A 24,567-nucleotide genomic window follows, 5' to 3' on the forward strand; every position below is an offset into this window, starting at 1 on the left:
GTTTAATGGTAATTAGTGATGTTAATAATCTTGTTCTGCTCTTGGTTTGCTAGGTAGTGATGCCACGCTTTTGCAGAAAAATGGCGATATAGCAACAGCAGAAACGCAGACAACAATGATAAATGGGTACACGTGCAGTGACTGCAGCATGCTTTCTGAACGGAAGGAGGTTCTTACAGCATACTCTGCTTCTTCTGTGCCATCTTCCAGAATTTACTCCAGGGACAGAAGCCAGAAACACGCATCTAGTAAGTAGTGTTCTCTTATGCTTTCCCTGTGCAGCAGAATAGTGTGTGGTTTAGTTGGTACATTTTCTGTGTAGTGCTAATTAAGTAATTTTCCTACCTATTAATAATGAAATTCTTGTGATTCTTTTTATGAAATACCTTTTATGTGTCAGTTGAACCTCCTAGTATCATAATAGATTATATGCTTAAACTGACACAGAACACAATGTGCTGTTCATCCAGCACAGGCATTTAGGCATCTCTTGAACTGTTATTGGACCTACATTTGTCTCTCCATGGATTTTCAGATAGGAACTTTTTCAATGTGGTCCCAATTTCTTATGTGATTTGAATTCTCAAGATGGAGCAGAATCATTATTTCAGCAGTGCTTCTGTTGGCCAGGGAATTTCTGAGAAAGAACTCTTCTCATTTAACCTTGTAGTGTACTAGTGTTTATTTAGGAGCTGAACCTCAACCACTGCAACCACTACAAGAACTATTCCAAAGGGCAAAACTGTTTTCAAGTAGACTTGCAATGACTACATTCCTGAAATGTGGAACTAAATCTTCTGTAAATAAGGTTCTGCCTTTCCAACGTGATCTCCATTCTCTACGGAGTTGGCCTCATGTCTCGGCTGCATCTGCCTGCCTCTTGCATAGCAGATTGCATATTGAATTTCTTGATGGCTGGTAGTACTCAGTGATCACTACTTCAGTGGCCTGGTATTTAAAAATAAATAAACAGCCACTTTTAGGACTCCATAGATGTGTTATTCTTGAATGATGTGTATTTCAGTTAGCTATAAATCTTTGAATTTTGGACCACGTGGTGCAACTTCAAATACTTGAAGCGACTTTTCCTTTTTGGAGATTGTACGGCATAGGTAGGAGTTCTGTTGTCTTGACATAATGAGCTGCTTAGCAACACCGTATAAAAGCTGTTCTGTGTTCCAGAGGGTGTATTCACCAAGGAGAACCTGAAAAATGAACTCACCTTCACATGTTCTTCTGAACTTGAATCTGATGTTTGGGTGAAATGGGTGCTGGGATGGAGGAGCCCAATATCATGGCAGGCTTCTGGAGTGTGGCAGCAGCAAAAGCAGCAGCATGGAGGGCTTCGTTCCTGCTGCTCTAAAGGGGAAGCGTCTGAGACAGACCATTGCAGAAACTTTCTTCTTCCAGTGTAAAGGGGAGGAGAAGATGAAAAGTTATCTCCTTTTCAGACCAAAATTGTTTGGAGCTTTGACATCGCAAAATCAGTATCAGAAAACCTTAGTTATGTAAGCAAGGATTTCATTGGTATTCACTGGAGTTCTTAATTCTCACTAAGAAAAGGTTCTCTTGTCTTGAAGACAGACAACACTGGCATTTTTGACAGGTTGCATAGTTCATGCAAAAACATTGGCCTGTAATACCAAATGCATCTAGTCTTCTTTGTTCGTGCTTGCTGGACTTACATACTCCTGGCTAAACTAAAGCTTTCGATGCTTTGTTCTCACTTCTCTGCAAGCAACAGCTCGTGGGCAAGTAGAGGTGCACTTTTTGCAGGTAAATAATTTGTGTTCACACTTCTTTTTCAATAGGGGGCACCTATTTCTACATGAGTAAGATTCTGCGATTGGTCAAACATACTGCAGCATCTCTTGCATCACTATTAGTGCAACTCTTTCAAATGGTTTTGCTGAAGCAGAGTTATGAATCTAAAGGTACCTTTTCAGTTGTCTTTCTTGGTTTCCACACAAAACCAGTGTGTGTTTTTTGTTGTGTTTTTCTTCTTATGGACTTCTATGGCACTGTGGTGTTTATCTATAGTCCGGGCTGGCTCCTACTCTTCTATCTTTTTATTATTATTTTTTAACTCTCTCACTTGTACCACACTTTAAATATTTTTCTTCTGTTTTCAAATTATCAGGATCCAGGTATGTGAGAAACATCAGTGTTACAGCTAAGATTCATGTGTTGATTTCTTTCTGTTTTTTACTAGGAAATGGCAGAAGTTGCTTTTCAAAACTGTTGTGTCATAGCGTGAAGTCTGAACTTTTTTCTGTCAGCATTTGGGTACCTCCTTTACCCTTCAGTCCAATGCATTCTCAGAGCTTCGTTATATCTGTCTTGCAAAGCTAAAAGTGCAGTTGTTGCTCCGCACGTCTTGTTCTCCTTGAAAAAGTTCAATTCCTCTTCATTTTTCCTTCTACATCATGTGCTTTCTGAGTGAAATCAAGTGCTGTAAGCAGAAAGGAATTGATTTTTTTGTGATTGTCTGGAACTCTTTTTGATGTTCAGTTCAGTCTGGTCCTTTCTGCCTTAGTGCTTTATAACTCGTAAACGCTCTCTTCTCAGTTACTGAACGTTTCTGTTGGGAACAGCATAAGGATGTGGCTCATTTGACAGACAGGCTGATGGGAATTAGGGATTCAGGGTATCATGAGTTGTTACTTAGGATTTTATTTAAACTAACTTTACTATTGAAAATAGAACTTTTTTAAAAAAAAAAAAAAAAAAAACAACAAATATACCCCTTTTTTCTTAAAGAGAAAAAAAGCAGGTTTACACAAGGTAGGCTTCTTCCAGGATTGTTTTTTCTGGTTTCCTTCAGGTAACCTGGCTTCGAATAGCCAAATGAGTTTGTTTAAAGTCCAGTGATAGGAAAGGCTTTGAGGTTAAGAATTATATTCTACTGATCCTTTCTGGATATATTGCAGCTCACTCAGATTACTGTGGAAGCATGAATATAATGGAGTTTTACAGAGAGGATAGCCATCTTGATGTAAATGAGGAGTCAATATGTAAGTATAACAATTTGTGTTGCCTTTAGCCTTGGGCTGTATGTTACGTTGTTGCTATGATAGTGGTTTGTGCTTCATGCCTGTGTGGAAGCTTCAGAGTAAATGTTTGTTTTCTAGCCTAAACGCAGAGGATAGAAAAGTGATTCCCTGGCATTCCGTACCATTGTCCCAGACAAGTTTTAGTGTGTTGGAATTTGCTTGTTGTTTTTTTGGCTTGTTAACTGCTAATATTAAGTAGACTTGTTCATGTTGTCTTGTAACGTTCTTGATTTGATCCTGGCTTTGTCCCATTAATCATCTGTTACCACAATCAACAGGTGATGACTGTAAGGGGAAGAAACAACTTGAAATACACACCACAGAGCACATGCAATCCTCCAGGGCTAAAAGGGTAGCAAGGACCATTTCGCACATCTTTTCTTATGCAGGTTGACTTGGACCTTTTTTATTTTGCTTTTATTTTGCATCACTCTGTTAATCATTCATGTTGTTTTGTTGTTTTTATCTTTATCTGTTGAGTAGACTAAGATGTACAGTGTTCAGGAAATTGATTAACTGAACGTGCTTTTCATTTTGACCTATTGTGCTGGTTCTGGCTCTTGTCCAGGCTTGGTAGACTGCTTACATAGTTAAAGTGTGATGAAGGTATACATCTTGTTTGAGAAAGAAAATAAAGATCATTAGCTTACTGGGTTCTGGGGAAGTCTGTGCACTCCATAGGGTAGAAAGCTGCCTTAAAGCAAGATACAAGGTATTAAAATGCAGATGATTTGAATAAAGGGTTTTTAACGTTTTATTTTTGTTCTAGTGATAGTCAATTTTTGCAGGACTCTTATGTAGTAATAGAACCTTCCCTGTGAGATGAGCGTTCCCTAGCTTGAATGGGAGAGGCATCAAGAATCTGTTGAATGCTCTTTGTTCAGCAAAGGAAAATGATTTGAGACCCTTCCTTCACCTAAATGCTTTGCAAAATATTGGGTTGGTATATCTATAATCCCTCAGATTAACCCAGACATAGCTGCTAATCTAAAAGTGTAGGATTACTTTCTAAGTTGGTATTACGTAGTGTGTTCTGTAGAGCGAGCAGCCCTAGTTGTAGATACAGTAGCTGTTGGCTTCTGTGGGGTTTCAGTTACTGCATTTTGTCTTAGCGTGCTGCATTTGTTTTGCTTTCAGAGACTCCTACTGAGGGTCATTGGGAGCGTTCCATGTAATGAAAACATATTGCTTGCATCCTGCATTCAGTAGTGAATGTCTGTTTATCAACACATCTTAGATATCGTTATCATTTTTTTTCTCTAGAATTTTAAACTTTAATTTTTCCCTTTTTAAACATGACTCTGGATAGTAAACTTGATGTAAAATCTAGAACAAGAACGATGCTTATAAAAATGATGTGCTTAAAGCATATTTTAATGGAATTTTTTTTTTCCATTAACTGTTTCACTTGGCATGTTTATCTAAATGCCATGCTACAAAATGTGGACTTAGGCTCTTGTGAAGAAGGAAGTGGTTTTCTTACTACACACAGGTTGTTCTCCATTACATCTATTGCTGTACAAGAGAATTCCGTTTCTAAATTTTCTTGCTTTTACTTAGATTCATATTTATTGGTGGTTTATTTTGGTTTTTAATACTGAGAAAAACAAGTCATTGAAAGGTGTGGTTTAATACCGTGCAGAACACATAAAGGTCAGGGGATGATGGAGTCTTTTCTACTGCATGTATTGCGAAGAACCTTAAGCTTTTTAATATGTTGCCACATAGTTAATTTGTTATGATCTAGGTTACTTTGTGCTGCACGTGTTGCGAGCAGTGGGAGCAGCTGGATGGCTTGTGTCCCAGAAGGTGTTGTCTCTACTTTGGCTGGCCATTCTTTCCCCAGGTTACTATCATGGTTTCTGTGTGTTATGTCTGTGTAGGTGGCTTACACTAATTCTGCTGTGCTTAGGCTGTAGCTTTCATAACTTGAGTGCACAAGCTGCTGTGCCTTATTGACCAAAGCATGCTTAGTGAGAGCATACTTTTGCTCACAGATATAGTGGGACATTAACTAGTCTGTTTCTTGGGGGAGTGAGTGTGTTAATAGCCCAGATAAGGGGTGTCAAGAAGAATGGTGTGTTTGGTTTGATATTTGCTTCCTGTCGTGGCATTCCACTTAGTGAACTCATTCTGCTCATCTGTGCATTTCTTGAAACGTGCTGAGGTCTTTAGTGCGTGATAACTTGGACTCAACATTTCCTGCTGAATTTTCAGGAAGATGGCATTGCTGTAACCACTGAGCATTTCATCTCTTTGCATGGCTATTATTTTTGTTGAGTAGCTGAGGTTGTAGTGCTGTCATACTGTGATATGCGTCTAGATGTAAAACTCTGTGTTGCCTGTGCTCATGCATGTCTCTGCTCTCCAATGTCCTCAATGTCCTGTGCTTGGTTTCCTTGAACATGTGGTGCAGTAACGTCACCTCTTTTGTCTTCTAGGGCGAGCAGCTTCTGGCATCTTCAGGTTGCTTAGAGCTGGCTGGAATCAACTTCTTACTTTGTTGTATTTGCTGAGGGCATTTATTGTTAGAAGGTCTGTATCAATTACAAATACTTCTGTGTGCAAATTCCCAGTTATAATATGAAATATGATAATACTGTTTCTTGCAAACTTTCTTCTCCTTCTCTAGATGCCTTCCAAGGATTTCCAGGCTGTTGCTGTTTCTCATCCCACTGCTGTTTCTACTAGGTATGTGAACTGTACAGGTTTCTTACCCATCAGTGTATGCTTAGTACAGTGTATGCTTACTACTACTGCATTACCAAACAAGTACTTCTAGTTGGACTGTGGGTTCATTCAGAAGATACAGAAGCTAAAAAGGTCAAGTTTTGGTTTGTGAACAGTTTGTGAATGCTTTCAAAGTACTGGTGAGTCAGCAGGCTCTTGTCTCATGAAAGGAATAACTTTAATTTCATGGAGCTTTTCAGACATAGCAAGTAATTGTAAAAACACTGAAGTCTTTTTTTTGTTATTCCTTTTCATAGGAGCAGCATTGAGCTCATGAAGAGTAGGCTTTTGATTGTTGTCAAGCTGATTGCTTTTGGTTGCTGCCAGTCTCCATGAAAGTGCATTCAGGGCTTCTTATTAATACATCCCAAAGCATTCTTTTTCTACGTACTTAAGTTGCTTGGAGTACCACTATCTTACACAGATTAGCTGGCAATGTTCCAGGCCAGTTGTCTTCTTTAAAAGAAACTCCTATTTAAAGTATTTACTGAAGATATTGAGCTCTTTTTGAGAAGCGTTTTCATGTCTTTTTATATCATAAAAAACCTTCTTTCAGAAACGTAAGGAGTTGTATGTTATGTGGAATATTGACAGCAACATTACAAAACCATGACAGGAGGATAAGAAAGCAAGAAGTTATTCTGTGTAGGAAATGCTGTTTCTTCTCACTAAAATATTGCAGAAATAAGTATAATGTTTATCAAATTCTGTGTTTTCATAAGCTTTCTCCAACTTCTTTTTGACATTATGCAATGCGGTATGAGGTAAATAGGGTGTAGTGCAAAAATACTTTCCAGTATGGTAAAAGTTGTTAGTATGGCCTGTCTTATTCAGCAGATGAAATCCGTGTCCCAGGGAAGCAGTAGTATAAGATTAAGAATGCATCATAGATAAGCAGAAGTCACCTGTAAGTGGTACTGGTTAATGCTGCCGAATGCTCTTGGGTGATTGACTTAATAGTTCTGAAGTATTTAACTCTTACTCCAGCTGGAGTAGTGTTTACTGTGTGGCAAAATATAAGATAACTTCTGTCTGTAAATAGAAACACAATTTGTAGATTGAACTCCCTTTTTGTTTTCATTTTTCCTTGCTCAAGGTTTATGGTTCTGGGGGTTTGACAGATTTATTGCACTGTTGCCTCTGTTGAACCGGACAAGAATTGATAAAGTCCAGAGCATAGATGACCATACTTATATTCCTACTCTACAGCCTGATTCTTCTCATTCTGTACAGCCTCCAGAGGTAAGGGAGAACAGTTTAAGCAAGAATTTCCTCTTAAGACCTCTTAACTCCCCTCTCTTTGGCATTTTACAATCACCACTTGACACCCAAGAGTAATAAAAATTATTTTAATAAATTAAAAAAATAAATCTTTACACCTTAGGATACTATAAATATATTTGATTCTACTCGGATAAGTGAACTGGAGAAGCAGATGGCCTTCGTGTCTGACAGATGCCATCATCACGATGAGGAACATAGCAAAGTGCTGCTTCTACTCCATAACCTTCAAGATCGGGTTGCCCAGATGGGTGACAGAAATGAAATATTGAAGCTAATAAGAAACGTGATGGATCAGCATCTTAAAGATAAGAGACTGGAGGAAAAGGTAAAGATAAGTCGATTATTAAGGCTGATCAAAGCACTGTTTTATTAATGCAGTTTATTAGTGATGTGACTGTGGCGCAAGTGGTAGAAGTGCCGCTCTGCTACACAGAGGCTCGAATCCCGGGTGTTGGACTCGATGATCTCTAAGGTCCCTTCCAACCTGCACGAGACTATGATACTATGACTTCTTAAGATCATCTTTTTGGTGTGGAATTGACTTATCCTGTCATTTATTGTGTAAGCACTTACTTAATCACTCTTGAAAGTTGTGGTCACAGAATGAAAGAAGTGCTGTGTTTTAGCAAATCCCCATTACGCTATTTGTACTCAAAGTACATTGCTTTTTTCTTTCCTGTTTTTAAGACTGACTTCTTGGCTTTACATCAAGAGCACAACTTGCGCATCAAAACATTGGAAGATCTTCTTAGAAAACTCTCTGCTGAATCTAAGGTATTGAAAATTAGCTTTTCTAACTAGATATTATGGTGATGTTCTGATGACATATACAACGAACAATTTATTTTCCTCTATCCCCAAACCTGGTTTACTGCACTCTATCCTTGAACTTTTGTTCTGTTCTCACTGCTAGTGTTTTCTTTTTCTCCATTCTTGGCAGTGTTTTCAGTTCAAAGGTTAAAAATTATTCTCTTGACCAGGAAGATGGATGCTATTTGGGATAAAATCATACTATACGGAGGCACAAATGTAAATGAAGTAGGAATGCAGCCTCGTATAGCTGGTGCTAGAACGTCTCACTTTCTCACTTGACGTTTTTTATTCTCTGTCACTTGCATTATTGTGTTAAACCAAGCTTCTATTCCTGATTTTAGGACATTCAGAAGGAGCTTGAAATAGCCAAAGCAAAAACAATGAGGTATGAGCACTTAATTTTTATTTTTTTTTTTTAGTTTTGAAGCTAACTAATGGTGATGGGCATTTTTTAAGTACAGCTATTGGTTATTAGTTGTTGACAGACTTCTTGTGCTTTTACAGATGCATAAGATTTCTTTCTCAAACTGCTTAGCATACAGTAGTTGCTTTTGATGCATCACATATAAAAATATATATATCTTTTTATATATATATATATATATATATATATATATATATATATATATTTAATCTTATCAACTCCAGCTTTCATCTGTGGTTTTGTTTTGTCAGCTATACTACTGTCTGCTAACACACAGTGTAATATCAGGAAGAAACCCACGGAATTTCACTAACTGGTTCCTTGTTGGGAAGAGAAGACACTTTGTGAAGTCCTATTTTTACATTTAATTTGCATAGCTTTGGAATGCTGGCTAATACTTTTTTCCATAGCACACACTGAATGCTCATATGTAGTAGCTGTGTAATCTGCTTACAGGCTCATCTGAAAACAATAACTTCACAGGCAGGTATTAAGGTGACTTGAAACTTGCTTTAATCAATGGCCAGCTCAGGCAATTAAAGCTTGGCTGGTCTGTCAAACCAGAAATCTGTGTTTGCTGGAGTTACCCAGTTGTCAGTGAGATGTTCTGAAAGTCATTGCTTTTGGGTTTGTTCAGAACTTTGAAATATCTTGCTTCTGTTATCTTCATCTTAAGTGTCTGAAAGCCTCCAAAGAACTGCAAGCAAGTTAGATGATATCTATCTCAATGGATAAGTGAACTAGGAGAGCGGTTTGTGTTAGACTAATACATTCTCATGCCTTTAGAATTAGATGGAATGATTGAAACTAATTGTTTCCTAATTTTTGACTGTTTGTTTTTGTCAGAGATAGTGATGAACATAATCAACTCTTATCCAAAGTTAAAAAGCTGGAACTAGAGTTGTCTCAAGTGAAATCAGAGCTATTAACTGCTGAGAGTGCGAAGACAAGTTGTGAGAAAATAGATGTCATTCATGAAAAAGTAAGTTCTGGTAACCATCCTAGTAAGATTCAGACTAGATTTTGTGTACAAACTTCTTTTTTAAAGGCACTCTGAAAGTTATGTAGGAGTAATATTCATCTTAGAAAAAAAACAGCAGTGCTCTATGGCGTGGTACTATGATCTTTTTTCCCCCCATTACTGGGTAGCACCTTACCTAGATGAGCTTGTGGTTTGTTTTCCGCAATGGTCGTTTCATTTGCATTTGAGATAATGTAGTATCAGTTGAATGTACTGTACTTTGCTGTTAGAGCTGACTTAGTATGCCAACTCATGCAAATATGGAAAAGGAACTCATGTAAAAGCCATAGCTAGGTTTGTCATCTGAAAGTTATGTTAAAATCATGCTTTAAAAAAAAACAAAAAAAACTTCTGTAAGGATCAATTTGAATGTAGTCAAGAAAATGCAGTAGTCTAAGTTCTTATTTTAGTCCAAGTTGATATTCCAGTGTTATCACAAGATATTCTATCTGTGTGTATGAAATCAAAGTTTGCCATAGGTGAGTGTTCACTTAAGTGCTTTGCTTAACTTGGCCTGATAAGTCTGCTGCTCCCCTTAGAGCTGCCACAGTCCCTTTGAACTGTTGCAGTTGACTTCTATTCTGAAACAAGTCAGGTTTCTTAACATGAAGCCCTTCATTAGCAGGACTTCATTAGCTGCTCACCAAACCAGTCTTCTGCATACTTGCCTGTTCTGTTGTTCTAGTATAAGTCAGTGTAGTTAAAGCACATGTAAAAGCTAGATTTCTCTGTAGTATTGGAAGGATATATTGACTTTCATATTTGCTTACTAGATGGACTTCATAAACCATTAAGTAATACTAATCATTTCTATTGTAACTGTTGGTGAACAGGTAGATGCCCAAGTTAAAGAATCTGTCAAGATGCTGCTTTTTGGTGATGAACACAAGGACTTTCCTGAATCGCTTCTCCAGTGGCTTACATCCAATTTTGTGACCAGAAGTGATCTGCAAACTGTACTGCAGGATCTGGAGTTGCAAATTCTCAAGAATATTACTCTACAGATGGCTGTAACAAACCAAAGAATAACATCTGAAGTAGTAACAAATGCTGTGAACAACGCAGGGATTTCTGGAATCACAGAAGCAGTGAGTCAGCTGAAGTGCTAAGAGAAGTTCAGATAAAATTCTCCTTTATGTGCATTTAGTGGAACACAACTGTCTATATAAATGTTAATGATTTTAGGAGGTGCCTGAAAGATTAATTGAAATCGGCAGAACTATGGAAAATTGAGAGCACTCTTATAGCAGTTATGTTGTCTATTCTGAATGTGCTTCTTTTTCCCCCCCTTAAAGTATGTTATCTTGAATACAGAATTCCCCAATGATGTGAGTAGGTGGGGGGAGGGTAGAAAATTCCAATTCTGAAGAAAAACATCAGGCAAGATGTGGTATGAATTTGTATTGAGCCATTCAGTCAAGTATTTAAAAACAAACCTTATGTTGACTGAGGCTTTCAAAGATTTGTGATAGAATACAGCATCTCAAAAGGATGTTTGCTGCTTAAAAACTGATATATTCACGTGTCATCTCTTCATATTATCTTTCCTTTCTGTTCTTCTGTGTCCATCTGTAGCAAGCACAGATCATTGTAAACAATGCACTGAAGCTGTATTCTCAAGACAAGACTGGTATGGTGGATTTTGCCTTAGAATCTGGAGGTAAATGGAAGAAATTTTCACTATTTTCTCTAATATTATAATCTCTTCTAATAAAAATAGATCTTTTGAATGTCTATGTAACTGGATAGTTGAGACCACAGATCTGTATGTGTGAAGTGCACGCATCACTGAATGTACTATAGAATGTGTATAATCTTTCAGTCTTCTGGAATGAAAAATCTCCAATGTGTACTTAAAATAGCATTGTGTTTGATAGAAGCACAGCATTGGAGAATTAGAAAATTAGAGATTAATAATGCCTTTAATATTAGGTTGAGTTTTTTGTTGTTTTTTAAGGGATGGGGTGGGGGGGAACTAAAAATCCTTTAGGAAGGAATGAGTGATTACTTCTGCTAACCTGATTTTTATCTTTTTTTAAGGTGGCAGCATTTTGAGTACTCGCTGTTCTGAAACCTATGAGACAAAAACAGCCCTAATTAGCCTCTTTGGAATTCCTCTGTGGTACTTCTCTCAGTCTCCCAGAGTGGTTATTCAGGTAATTAAAGGTTAAGTAAACAAGTTGAGCAGTGTTATTTTGTATTGAGTGTCCTGGGTTGGTTTTTGGATGCTGAATGTTTTTTTTCTGTGATATATAATTCAGGGGTGGGGAGAGTCGGGTACTTTGTTCTGGGAGTGTGATTATTCTTGAAAGTCCTTGGCCTTGCTTAAGGCCCTGCTTTAACAAAGCTAAGGCTCTCATAGCAGCCTTGGCTGGTGTACTGGATTTCTGTGAAGTGTGAGTACTGGGAGGGTTTCTGTTAGAAAGTAGTTTTCAAGGTGCTGGTAGTTCAGTTGGATCTGCTGCATCTGTGAAGAATGCAATTAAAACAGTGCAACCTGTATCTTCTTTTTTATTGCGTAGTCTATCTAACACAAAGTATCATTTCACATTTGGTGTTTGGAGGCAGAATTGGACTTGTGATTAGCAGTAGTTATTTTGTATTTGACTGGTTACTGAATAACTTGTTCTTCTACTTGTTATCATTTTAAGAATATCTCTAATAATTCAGAGTTCATTGCCAAAAAAAAAAAAAAAAGCAAAAATATTTACGATGAAATGTTTTCTTTTGTCCTGTTCTCTCCACACCCCTCTGTCTACTTGGCCCAAAATCTGTTCAGCCTGACATGTATCCAGGAAACTGCTGGGCTTTCAAGGGATCAGAGGGATACCTTGTAGTTCGACTATCCATGAAGATCTATCCGACTGCCTTCTCATTGGAACACATACCAAAAACACTTTCACCATCGGGAAATATCACCAGTGCTCCTAGGAAGTTTTCAGTATACGTAAGTCTCTTAAATTTAAGTTGTTGATGTTTGTAAAGATGGGGAATATTTGTCATATATCTTGATAAATAATGAGGGGAGGGCAACTAAGAGGAGAAACTGACATTTCTGTCATTGCTGTTAAAATTGTTTATGTTCTTGACAAGCTTCAGGATCTAGAAATAAATGCTGAAGTAGTTTAGAGGGGTATTTATTTTCCTCTTGCTTTTTAGAGTAGTGAACTCCTTTGAAGGGAGGTAACAATTTTGTTTGTTATGAGCAGTTCATCTTTTACAGGGCAATAGTAGTAAATTAGCTCCTTAACTCCTGCTATAGAAATTAAGGAGTTTGTATGTTTTCACAGTCAAACGTAGTGGAAGTATTTGAGTACAGGAAACTGGAATATACAGCTTGTCTGAGAAAGCACTGAGCTGCACAGGAAACGTTCTGATCCTTGCATGGGAGATTTCTGGATGCTGCTTGTTGATCCTCAGTTGCATAAATACGCTTCTACAATTTCCATATTTAAAAGAAAGAAATCTTTATCTCGTTGTTACAGGGCTTAGATGATGAATATCAAGAGGAAGGCACATTTCTTGGACAGTTTGTCTATGACCAAGAAGGGGAGCCGCTGCAGATGTTTACAGTGGTAAGTCTACATGATGGGATTTAAAGTGTCAGGAGAGACTCATTTTCTATGGCAGCACTCAACGACCTGTGAAGAAAAGGGCTGCATTCTCTGCTGGGCAATGTAAAAACAGATGTAGGAAGTACTTGTCTGCATCAAAACCCGTCATCTAAATAGATAAGAGGAAATGTTTGTGTCCAGATGGCACAAACAACTGGTGTGAAGATGATAAACTTAAAGGATCAGCTTCATACTTATTCTGCTCCCTTAACAAGCAAGAAGCAAACTAGGAAGGTACTGTTCCAAGTGGTGAGAAGTTCCTAACTCTGGTTTTTATCTTTGCTTTCTTTCTCCAGGAGAAAAGTGAAAAGGCATTCCAAATAGTGGAACTGAGAATTCTTTCTAATTGGGGACATGCGGAGTATACCTGTCTTTATCGGTTCAGAGTGCATGGGAAACCTGCTGAGTAATCCCCTACACTACAGCTTGGGTTGCTTTGTTGTACATTTTGTTACCAATTTGTATATACTGGACAGCCTAGAACACTGGAATCTTTAAAGGATGAGGATGCAAGATAGATTCTACAGAGTTACCAATCCTCTGATAAAGGCAGAAGACTGTCAGCACAACTGTACAAAATAAAACTAATTTGCTCTCATGCTCAGCTTGTAATTGCCAGTTAGCTTTATATTTTTGTGTCCATGCTGAGAGAAATAATGCATGCAAACGGCTCTGGTTCACAAAGCCCAGTTAGCAATCAGGTGGTTCCTATTTTATTACAAATGAATGTATATGTGTTTTTTTGTTGTTGTTTTTTTAAAGAATAAACCACACTTTCTGCAACTAGGATTTTTTTTTTCTTTGAATTCAGGACTCAGCTGCATATTTCTGTTAGCTCAGCACTGCAAGCCAAATAATAATGTCATGGAGTTTCAACAGCCTATGGCTACAGGTGTCCTTCAGTTGACTTTGCCTTGACCTGCTGGGGGAATCCTAAAGGGCTTCTTCAATAAATGTTGACTATAATAGATATTGCTGTCAGGGAAAGTTTTAACACAACCAAAATTCATGGAAACACCAGCGACTGAGAATGCTTTACTGGAACTTTGTGGCCATGAGTTGCTTTAGAATTCAGGGATAACTTGCAGTTATTTTAAGGGTTTTTTTTTACCACGGCAATTTGATGAGCTTAATTGCTGTATGTGAATGTTTACTGAGCAGGTTAACAGTTTGATCAGCTCTTCTCACTTAGTCCATCAAGGCTGATTTGGAACAGAGCCCTAGAGAAGAGCTATTGGAACTCCTCAATAATTCTCTCCTTGGGACGACACTTCCTTACATCATTTTTTGGTCGGTAAATGTTGTACTGCAGGATGGGGACAATGGGGCTGTGAGGTCTCAGCAGTACCATGGAATGAGATGTACCATGTGGGTGTTCATTAGTCCCAAAGCTTCATCACACAGCACGTGCTGAGGCTGCTGTGGGGACCCCCTTTAGGATCGCCACCTTTCAAGATCCTTTGCAGAAAAGACTTTGTGTGCAGAGCTTTGATCTCGCCGTCCCCATGTGTTTTTATTCCCTGTGAACTGTTACACACGGAGCTGCTGACTGGTGTTCTGATATTGCACAACAGTCCTGATGTTCCAATACAGTCTCTGCATGGAGAACTTGAGCCGGAGCCTGTGGCCTATGCAGAGGAGCTGCATTATATGTACAGGTGTTTTCATATGTTACATATTTGGAATGATCCTGTATAGATTGTGATGGGGGTCGGGGGTATTTTGGATAACACTAACTTATTTTTTAAGGACGCCAGATCGGACTTTGTGCAATGTATTTTTGTAAATGCTCTTTTCCAATTGCTTCTTCTATTGCTGCCTCGAACTGACCAGATGCTATTGGAAACGTTTCAATAAATAAAAGTTTTAAATTTGGGGGTTTTTTTTTTGTTGGTTTTTTTTTGGAAGCGCATGTAATATTCGAAACAAAATAAAGGTTTGGGTTTGTTTTTTTTCCCTGTATCCTCCATGATGTGTGTATACCATTAATACCCCCCTTCTCTTAGTGCTGTGGGGGTGGGGTTAACCCATGCTCCGCCCTCAGCACCATCTGACCCTCGCGGGCCGCCGTAGCGCGGGGCGGAAGCCGGGCACTGAGTGAGGCGCGACGTCGCTCCGTGTGCGCCGCCTCCCGCCCGGCCTCCTCCTCCCTCCCTCCTTCCTTCCCTCCTCCCCGTCCGCGCTGATGGCGGCGGCGATTATGGCGGCGGAGCAGGAAGCGGCCAAAGGAGGCGGCAGGAACCGCGGCGGCGTGCAGCGTGTGGAGGGCAAACTGCGAGCCAGCGTGGAGAAGGGCGACTACTACGAGGCGCACCAGATGTACCGCACGCTGTTCTTCAGGTACGGCGCTGCCCGCCCCTCCCCCGCGCGGCCTTCCAGAGCCTTCCCACGCACTGCGCCCCAGTGCCGCCCGCCTCGCCCGCACCCTCTTTCTATTGGCCGTCTCTCCTGTCCGTCTTCGCTTCTCGTTCTCTCATTGGGCCGCGCGGGGGCGGGGCGGGGCGGGTGCGCGCATGGCAGGATGCGGGCGGCACGGAGCTGGGCCCGGCCTGTGCTCGGTGGTTCCGAGGCGTTGGGCCGATCGTCCGTCCCGCTGCACAGCGCTGCGGTGCGGGGCCGCGCGGGGACCGTTGGGAGCGGGGCTGAGCAGGACCATGTGCCCGCGGCACCGATCGGCGCTGCGACCATCGCGGGGCTGTGCGGGATCCGGGCCGCAGCGCTGCTGACGCGTGTCCCGTGTCGGCCTCTGTCCCCGCTCCTGCTCACAGATACCGGCCCTCTGGGCTCCACAGCTTCATGCGGGACGGGCCTTCCATAACGCAGAGCCCCCCCTGCAGCGCCCAGCCCGGCACTGCGGGCTCCTGAGACACCACACTGTGTCTCACTGCACGTCGGGGGATCCTGCCCCGAGACTGGGCTCAAAGTCCTGCTTCCCTGTGCCTGTTTCCAGCGCCCCGTGCATTGGTGTGGACGTACCGAGGCTTTGCCCCTGTGGAAGCTGGGCACCCCTTTACACTGCTGCTCTGCTGCTGAGCTGTGCCTGTTGCTGTCTCTGGGCAGCCCCTGCTGGCACTGCCTTCACCATTCCCCTTCCTGGCAGCTTTAGGCTGGACAGACTTTTAGGGGAAGATGCGCTTCCTTTCTTGTCTATGAGGCAGTGAGTAAGTAGAGGAGACCTGAATGCTCACATACACTACTATGGCCTTTTGCAATATTTCTTTTCATTAGTCACATCCATGGTGACTTGCTGTTGTCACCCTTTTTCTCATTCAATTTAAAAGACCATTCTGTGTTCCTTCCAGGAGCCCTGAGTGGGGTACCCCTTCATTGCTTGACCCTGGCTTTGTTCACTTGTGCTATACCAGGATTGGGATGTTGCCCTCAGCAGCCTTGTGGCTCCATTGTGCCCTATGTCCCCAGAGCAGAATGGGATCAACATGTGGGTACCATTGGCATACAGCAGCCAGGAGTTTGGGGTGCTGCACGCTCAGTACTGTGGAGCCATGGGTAGAACATCCTCAGTGCATTTCTCCCATTGCTGCCATCCCTGCTACGTACTGAGCACCATCACACAGTGGTGCTCTGCTGGGATTGGTGAGGGCAATGTCAGAGTCTGAAGACTTAAGTTGTATTTGAGGATAAACATAAATCTAAGATATAGTGCAGCCTGTTTTATAGGAGGGATTATGTGAGGTGGTGGCTGCAGTGGTGGAAGATGACTTTGTTCAGCAGTTGTTTCTCATCTCATGTTTTAAACGCATTAGCTCACGTGCTTTGCTTAAGCCTCGCTGTATTAATTTGGAGTGAGAGTTCCTGCCTTTTCCCTTTTAAATGCAAGAGAAGGAAGGTGCTCAGTTAAAGGGAAAGGTGATATTTGTGTAGCTACGGAGGGGGTTTCCTTCCAGGCAAACACAGAATGAGGCAAAGAAGATTTGTTTGGAAAGTCACTGAGACTGGGAAGGAGTCCCAGGCAGTTCTTGTCTGTCCTCTGTAAATGTCTGTTAAATGTAAACAGTCTTCCAGAGATACATCAGCACAGAGTGAGGTGAGCTCAGCTGTGGGATTGTAATTGGGATGTGCAGCTTTGATTCGCTTTGATCAAAAGCAGCCTGTAAATGCCGGTCTGTTCCGTCACCCAGTGCAAGCCAAACCTGAAATCCTGACTCAGAGCTTCAGCAGTCAGAAGCCAAGATATGCTTGAGGGTGGGGAGGAAGGATTATCACAAACCTTCAACCTGCAGTGCTTGTCCCTTGCTGTGCTCCTCGTGGCAGGAGGAAGGTGCTGCTGCTGTCCGAGCAGTATGTGGGCAGTGCAGGCTGGGTGGAGCCGGCACTGTGTGTGCTCTGGCCGTCAAATCAAAGGCTCAAAGTTACTGCCTCTGTAGTGACATTGACTTCTGTTTTCCTGATTGCTTGTAGGTCAGTCTGATATGGATCATCTGTCCCAGGATTTCAGTTCTGAGCATGTTACTGTTTGGTTCTAAGTGCCATTTAGATTCACAGAGGGAATATTTCTATTCTTATATATATATTTCAAAAAACGGTTCTTAAAATGTATTTTATATTGTAAAGTCTTCATTAGTGTCACCTGTAGGCATTCCCAGAGTAGGAGTCTCCTGGATACAGCTCTTTGGGGGGGATCTATGAAGAGGTCTGGAGCCAGAAGCCTTGAGGCACACCTGGGTGTGAGGCCAGCTGCAAAACGCTGCAGGTGCTGAGCTGCTCAACTGATGCACGAGGCATTTACTGTGGCTCTGAGCTGCTGAGGGCACTTAGAGAATACCCCACTATCCTCAACTGCTCTTGTAGGAAGGGCTGCATTTCTAACCTGGAGATGTAGTGGTCCAAGAGCTGTAGTTGTCCATTGTGGTGATGTGCAGGAGACTGATCACTATACTGTAGTAGAAGATAGTTCTTGGGGTCACTGTTGGGAACCAGTTCTGTCCTCCTTCATTTATTTGTAGTAACTTCTATCAAGGCTTTGCTGTTTTTTCCAGGTATATGTCACAAGGAAAATATGTGGAAGCGAGAGAGTTAATGTACTCAGGGGCTCTGCTGTTCTTCAGTCATAACCAGGTATGTTGATGTTTTTGTGTGATGTTGGGGGTTGTTGTGGGGTGAGCAGTGAATTCCCAATGGCAGATGTTGGGGTGGTTGCTTAGTGATATTCTGCTTTATCTCTTTGTTGGGTTTTTCTCTATAAGGAAAGATGATTTCAAACTGGAACTGTGAATATCCAAATCTGAACCACATTTGCTTTGCTTTACTGGAGGTTTCTACTTGTTGGTATCAAATTAATGTAAACTTTTATATAGGGCAATTGAAATTTCCTCTTGTTCCTTACCTGTAACTGCTGATAAAAGTACTAATGTGCCTCTGACAAAATTCTGCATGAGAACTGAACTCTTTCATGATGTTTCCTTTGATTCATTGCTACATTAATTGTTACCACTGTGTGTTTGTATTTTAGCAAAACAGTGCTGCTGATCTGTCCATGTTGGTTTTGGAGTCTTTGGAGAAGTCAGATGCAAAAGTAACAGATGACCTTTTAGGTATGGTGACATTTGCACTCAGTTTGTTTAGGTGTTCGCACTTCTCGGTGAGCATTAATTCCTGGAACCTTAAATCACTGTTGTATGTCATCCCATGTGGCCAGGTAGTAGAAATGGATATAGTTTGAATTAATGTGCCGTCTTGTAGCATCCTCACTGTAGGAGGAGTGTGTTGTCTGCACAGCGACTTGGAGCTCCAGGGCCTTGTTGGATGGCAGTGTCTGTCATAGCAGTAGTACTTGTCAGTCGGCCTCTCACTTTCTTCTCCAGTTGAGATTTAGTGAGTGGAGAGTTTGGGAAGACCTTAAAGCTGCCTTGCCAGGCTGCATTGTGGGTGGGGGCAGAAGATACAGAGGGCTGGGACAGACCCTTGGTTGTTGTTGCCTAGTTCAGCTCTGACTTTCTGTATCCCACCGATGACTTCTGGTGGTCCTTTTTGGAACTGCAGGCTTCTGTCTGCTGCCCTGTCGATGGGCAAGCACTACTGTGGCCAAAAGCCTTCACTATTCCCTGGGGCCGCTTGAAGCTCTGGGATTCCCTGTCCCAGACCATGATGGGATTGATGTGGTTTATTTTCTGCAGTTCAAAATCACTGTTTTTAAGATGTCTTATAAAGACTGAGAGCAGATCTCATCTTATTAGGAGTTTGTATCTTGAAGGTGCACCAGAAGCAGCGGGTCTTCCTACTTCTGTTAACATTATGTATTTGTGACTGTTATTCCTTGTAGAGAACTTGGCTAAACTGTTTAGTTTAATGGATCCAAATTCTCCTGAAAGAGTGGCTTTTGTATCCAGAGCACTGAAATGGTCCAGCGGGGGATCAGGAAAACTCGGCCATCCAAAATTACACCAGTTATTAGCCATTACCCTGTGGAAAGGTAAGAAAAATCAACTGGCTTTCTTCTGTTTGATTTTGAAAATGTGGAGAATATGTAAGAGATGTGCTTTGGAAATGACCTAGAGAAGCTGAGATGGAAATGATTTCAGGTGTTGCTGGCTGTTTGTGATTGCTTCAGGGTTTTATCACTAACAAAAAATAGGCTCATAAATGTCTTTATGCCGACCCCAAAAAGACCTTCAGCTGCTGTGAAGCTCTTTGGTAAAAGGAGGGATGATCCTCTAGGCACTGAGGTAGTTGGGCTAAGAATCATTAGGAGGAAGCAGGACTGTTCTGTTGGCTTATTATTACATCCTTGATAAACCTAAGGAAGATTGATACACATCACAGCGTCTGACCACCAGGTATCTGTGAGATGCTGAAGAGCAGCCTATTTCAGGCATTTCCCATTCGTAATGGCATGTCAAATAGACCTAAACACTCAAAATAGTTGTGTTTCATAATCAGTGTTTAAAGTCTTGAATTCAAAACAGAAAGGTGAATGAGAACAGCTGAATAATTAACGGTTGCTCATCAATAAAACACTGTACAAGGTGATTGCTTGTTTACTTAACATCCTTCAGGAGCTGTGATTGCTGGTCATGGCTTTGTATGACAGTGACAGTGGTCATTGTGGCAGCTCATTGCCTGGCTGTGTGCCACACACAGACCCAGGGCTGCTCTCAGGGACTGGCAGTGGCTGCCACCTCCAAGGGAAGGTTTTCCTCAGTGTTAAAGTGAGAAGCTGTGGTGTGATGAGCATAGGAAGCGTTGCATTCTGAAAGCAACAACCCCCATTCCATGGCTGTCTGCTTGCCCTTCTTTTGCTGCAGATCAGAATGTGTGTTTTCTTAGTAGCTGTTGGGAGTCATCAGAAATGGCTGTGGTTTTTCAAACAGAGCTTTTAAATTCCAGAAATGAGCAGGTTTCCACTTATGATTTGTCTCTGCCTTACTCTTGCACGATACTTGGCTTCAAGTTCTAACAAAACATGTTCATTTCTTGCACCTTTTTTTCTGCATAATCGCTGTTCTGTTCAGAACATGAAGGCAGTGTTAATTTTGATAGCAGGAGTGGGCTATGCTAAAAATAGGGAATGCCTTCTTTCTGTGCATGAAGAAGGAAGGATGCTGAAGGTGCTGTTGGGTTTCATCAATTGTCTATGATGTACAAGGGGGAAAAAGTGCCCCTGCTTTTGGCTACTTGTCCTGTTTATATACAGTGTGCAGCTCTTTCTGGCTCTAGTGCACCAGCCTAGCAAATGTGTTTTTATGCTCACCTATGATGAACTGATTTCTTAAATACCATTTTCTTTTTCCTTTTATAGAGCAAAACTATAGTGAATCTCGGTATCACTTCTTGCACTCCACAGATGGTGAAGGCTGTGCAAACATGCTCGTGGAATACTCCTCGTCCAGAGGCTATCGCAGTGAGGTGGACATGTTTGTAGCACAGGCAGTCCTACAGTAGGTGTTGTGTTGTTGTTTGGACTGTTGTGTTGAGATGATTCTGTGTATGAGGCCAGTTTAATTAGATCGAGATAATTGTGGGGTAACTGAACATCCTTCCAGCAGAACCTGTGAAAGCCAGAGGTTCCAAAACTCACTGTGTGTGGTAGCAATAGAAACCCATTTCAGAACTCATGTGGAGTGGGGATATGTTAAGGTCAAAAGCTGACAGTGTATTAATTACTTGAAGAGTTAATGTGAACTGTTTGACCCTCAGAGCATAATTCTTACTTTTTATTAACACTACTTTGTGCCTGGTCAGTTAGGAATTACCTGGATGTACTTACCAAGCATGGGCTCTGTGTTTACATGCAGCACAAGACTTGCTCTCAGTCTCATTGTCCTAAGGGATTATTAACGTTGGGTCACCCTGGTGTATGAGCAGCGCAGACCGGTGGTTTCTCAGAACTGCTGCTGGCTCTCATCTTCTTGAAGCATTTATTTCAAAGGACGTGGGAGTGCAAAGCTTGTGTGTGCATTTGCAGAGCTCACCTACAATTGAGGCTGACAAAGCCAATTTTACTGAGTTTAATCAGCGGATGGCTTCCTGCAGGCAGGGAAAGCAGCTCAGGGGGAGGCTGAGCAGGAGGTGCAACCAGGACTGCAGCACGGACAGGAGGTGCTGTGAGAGGGAGTGGGCGAGAGTGAGGCTGCATCTTGGCAGCCTCCAGCTGTCATGTCAGATGTGTCCTGCTTTCCTTACTTGGTTGCTAGAGATTGTAGTGCTGGTGAGTGGTAGAAAATCCCTTCTGTAAGTCTGCTGTACATAAGACTCTTAAACAATGCTGTATTTGTTTCTATGAGTATCAGTTACAAGTAAGGGATTCTTTTTTCAGTATTTAGACAGAGGCAATTTTTGAGGCCAGTAAGGGATGTAAGCAGTATCTCAGATACCATACCGACTCTTTTTATACTCTTCTCTGCTTTTTAACTTCCCCTGTTCTGTTTCCTTTTACAGATTTCTCTGCTTAAAAAACAAGACCAGCGCCTCAGTTGTTTTTACAACGTATACACAGAAACATCCTTCAATAGAAAAGGGTCCACCCTTTGTGCAACCACTGCTAAACTTCATCTGGTTTCTGTTATTGGCTGTCGATGGGTACGGTGTGATTTTTCTCACTCTGCTCCTAGTTTCCTTTTCGGTTGTTTTTGAGATGACATTTTTGGTTGTTTCCTTTCTAGGGGAAAGCTAACAGTATTTACAGTATTGTGTGAACAGTATCAACCATCCCTGAAAAGAGATCCCATGTATAATGAGGTGAGTTGCCAGGAACTGCGAGCAGGATGTAGCCCACGGAATTACTTAAATAATGACTAATGATTCTGAGTACAAACCACGTGGGTCATTAGATGGATTAATTAATCTATCAGGTGTGGTATTTCAGTTGTTCTTAATGAGAACAACCTGACAAATTGAGAAGCAGGATGTTTGAATACGGCTTGTAGACAGGAGTCAGCGATCTCACTTCTGTGCTATTTCCACCTGTAAATGAAGCAGCCTGACGTTGTTCTCCATCTTGTGTCATTCCAGTACCTAGATAGAATAGGACAGCTTTTCTTTGGCGTTCCGCCCAAGCAGACATCGTCCTATGGAGGATTACTAGGTAAGGTTTGTGCCAGCAGTTCTGGTGATTGAAACCAACCCTACCTATGGTGGGAGAGCCATTAAAAAGCTTTTAATGAGAATATGGAACCTGTAAGTTAGGTTTGACTGCCATGTACTTGGTTCTAGGAAACCTTTTAAACAGTCTGATGGGAACTGGAGAAGATGATGATACAGAAGATGGTCAGGAAGACAGCAGTCCTATTGAACTGGACTGAGTATTTTTGCCATAGGGGGCCGCGTGCATCTGACGATTCGATGACTCCAAAGACAGTTTTGGAATTTGAATCCTGCAGTTGTTTCTTGGCGCCTCAAAGGGCTCCTCCAGTCTTTTAGAAATGGTTGCTGAAATGTTTATAATGTTCGGTCTATATTATTTATGTAAACAAAAGAAAGAAACCAACAAAAAGTAGCCAAAAGAACCAATGGGAGCGATTGTTAGCAGGTTTCCGATGCAGCAGCTGGTGACTTTGATTAAAATATAGTCTTCTACGGTTTCTGATGCAGTATTCCCTTTTGCACAATAACTAACTCAATAAACATGGGTCTGCTCCACGACCCACCCACTACCATCTTTGTTACAAGAAGGCCTCCCCGACCTCTGCCATCTGCAAGGAACATCCTGAAAGCAGAGTGAGTCACTGTGTGACTGAGGGGTGAGGCTGGTGCCAACAGTCCTGTGAGGAGCACAGTGAGCTGCACAGCCAGGACACACTGACACCAGGCGCTCCCTCTGCTGCAGTGAGAACAGCACTGCCTGTGTCTATGGTGAGCTGGCTCTGGCTGAGCCCACGTGTGAGTTTAGCTGATACTTCTGAAAAGCACAAGGTCGAATTGCTCTTGAGTAAAAGCTGAGCAGTGGGACGCAGGTAATTGGCTCCACATGGAGCTCTCTTGCTTAGGCTTAAAAATTTGGCAGCTGAAATACCTCCTCTGGCTGGTGGCTCTGCTCCTTTGGAACATACTCCCTCATTCTGAGTTCACAACCCTATGTGACAGTGAACCGCCACGAGCAATGTCTGTGTCTGAACTGCAGCTACATGTAAAGAAAAGGGATACTGCAGAACTTTTGGTTCTCTATGATATATTTATTTTTCTCGGGTGATTGATTGATTCATTTAACACTTTGTGTAAAAAGGATAAATCAATAAATAACGGAGTAATTTCAACCCCAGTGGTAGGCATAGCAATTCCACATCTCTTTAATGCAGCCCACGCGATGGTGGTGGTGCAGCGACCGAATGAAACGGGGAAACGCTTTATTTTTTCACTATGAAAATACTGAAGGCTTAGATTAATAAACAGCAATCATGCATGGGGGAGGGAGGGCTTCATCAGACTTTACTGACTGTACGAAACAGAAAAGAAGGCGATGAAAGGCAGATTTTGTGTTAATTGTGACGTCTCAAATAAACACTTTATACCAGGCTCTACGATCCGGCCGCTTTCTGAGAGTCTGTGATGGCTGCAAATGGCCTCACTCTGCAGCCTGTTCCTGCTCAATACTGCATGGTGCTATGGAGCAGCCAGGGAGGATTCATTATCACAGGTATAACGTATACCCACAATGTATGGACAGTCTTTTTCTATTTAATAAGGTGTAACTTCAGATGTTATTACACAGGTCCTCATTTTGCACACACACACAGTCTGTCTCCCTCTGCCTGAAGCCACAACCACTGTTTGTGATGGGGCCAACTTAAGTGAGAGCAAAAAGAAATACATTTTTATTCTATAAATTATATATATACATCAACAAACAGGGAACAAGCTACACCTTGTATACCTGCATTTCTGCATCATGTACTTAGCTTAAATTACAGACAGTGCATAAACTGATACATTGCAAATTAATTACAAGAAATGCATCCCAACATTAATTTAGTTATTACAAAGCCAGTAGTGCTGGCTGCAAATGAAGCAGCACCTTGTGTGTGTTCAGTACATTTACCTTCCATGCTTGTCAGTTAAACACACTGCTATAAATGCCTGTCTCTGTGCTTATAAGTGTGAGCCTGTAACACACCAGGTGCTCTGTTGGTGCAGTGGGGTGAGTGCTACAAATACCATTTGTGAATGTGTGCATCC

The 24,567-nt window shown here is 41.5% G+C and overlaps 2 protein-coding genes across 16 annotated transcripts in view; both read left to right on the forward strand.

Moving 5' to 3' along the window:
- SUN1 (Sad1 and UNC84 domain containing 1) overlaps positions 1-14,817 on the forward strand; it is a 30,629-nt gene extending 15,812 nt beyond the window's left edge. For 5 of the 13 annotated variants that reach the window (XM_015876504.2, XM_015876502.2, XM_015876503.2 and 2 more), the window contains 18 exons: positions 54-248; positions 1,812-1,934; positions 2,931-3,014; positions 3,332-3,442; positions 4,801-4,899; positions 5,495-5,588; positions 5,686-5,744; positions 6,880-7,025; positions 7,168-7,392; positions 7,755-7,841; positions 8,222-8,265; positions 9,151-9,286; positions 10,159-10,413; positions 10,901-10,985; positions 11,366-11,481; positions 12,105-12,272; positions 12,811-12,900; positions 13,236-14,817. In XM_015876504.2, coding sequence (XP_015731990.1) covers positions 54-248; positions 1,812-1,934; positions 2,931-3,014; positions 3,332-3,442; positions 4,801-4,899; positions 5,495-5,588; positions 5,686-5,744; positions 6,880-7,025; positions 7,168-7,392; positions 7,755-7,841; positions 8,222-8,265; positions 9,151-9,286; positions 10,159-10,413; positions 10,901-10,985; positions 11,366-11,481; positions 12,105-12,272; positions 12,811-12,900; positions 13,236-13,349 — 2,231 coding nt within the window. In that variant the 3' untranslated portion in view covers positions 13,350-14,817. The remainder of the gene's footprint in view (positions 1-53; positions 249-1,811; positions 1,935-2,930; positions 3,015-3,331; positions 3,443-4,800; positions 4,900-5,494; positions 5,589-5,685; positions 5,745-6,879; positions 7,026-7,167; positions 7,393-7,754; positions 7,842-8,221; positions 8,266-9,150; positions 9,287-10,158; positions 10,414-10,900; positions 10,986-11,365; positions 11,482-12,104; positions 12,273-12,810; positions 12,901-13,235) is intronic. The other 8 variants (XM_015876506.2, XM_032447601.1, XM_015876509.2 and 5 more) reach the window with 6 other exon arrangements.
- A 186-nt stretch (positions 14,818-15,003) lies between these two features.
- On the forward strand, positions 15,004-23,915 carry GET4 (guided entry of tail-anchored proteins factor 4). 3 transcript variants are annotated; one of them, XM_015876532.2, is made up of 9 exons: positions 15,004-15,279; positions 17,937-18,015; positions 18,410-18,491; positions 19,220-19,369; positions 20,741-20,834; positions 21,835-21,975; positions 22,059-22,134; positions 22,408-22,480; positions 22,609-23,915. In XM_015876532.2, exons 1-9 carry the CDS (start codon positions 15,125-15,127, stop codon positions 22,695-22,697), a joined length of 939 nt encoding a protein of 312 aa, XP_015732018.1. In that variant the 5' UTR covers positions 15,004-15,124; the 3' UTR covers positions 22,698-23,915. The 3 variants fall into 3 exon arrangements, with proteins under 3 accessions (XP_015732018.1, XP_015732017.1, XP_015732019.1); XM_015876531.2 differs by having other exon boundaries at positions 15,005-15,279; positions 20,696-20,834; XM_015876533.2 differs by lacking the exon at positions 15,004-15,279 and adding an exon at positions 15,619-16,100 and having other exon boundaries at positions 20,696-20,834.
- The last annotated feature ends 652 nt before the right edge of the window (positions 23,916-24,567 follow it).

This window comes from Coturnix japonica, chromosome 14 (genome assembly GCF_001577835.2).
Source record: "Coturnix japonica isolate 7356 chromosome 14, Coturnix japonica 2.1, whole genome shotgun sequence".
Taxonomy (NCBI): Eukaryota; Metazoa; Chordata; class Aves; order Galliformes; family Phasianidae; genus Coturnix; species Coturnix japonica.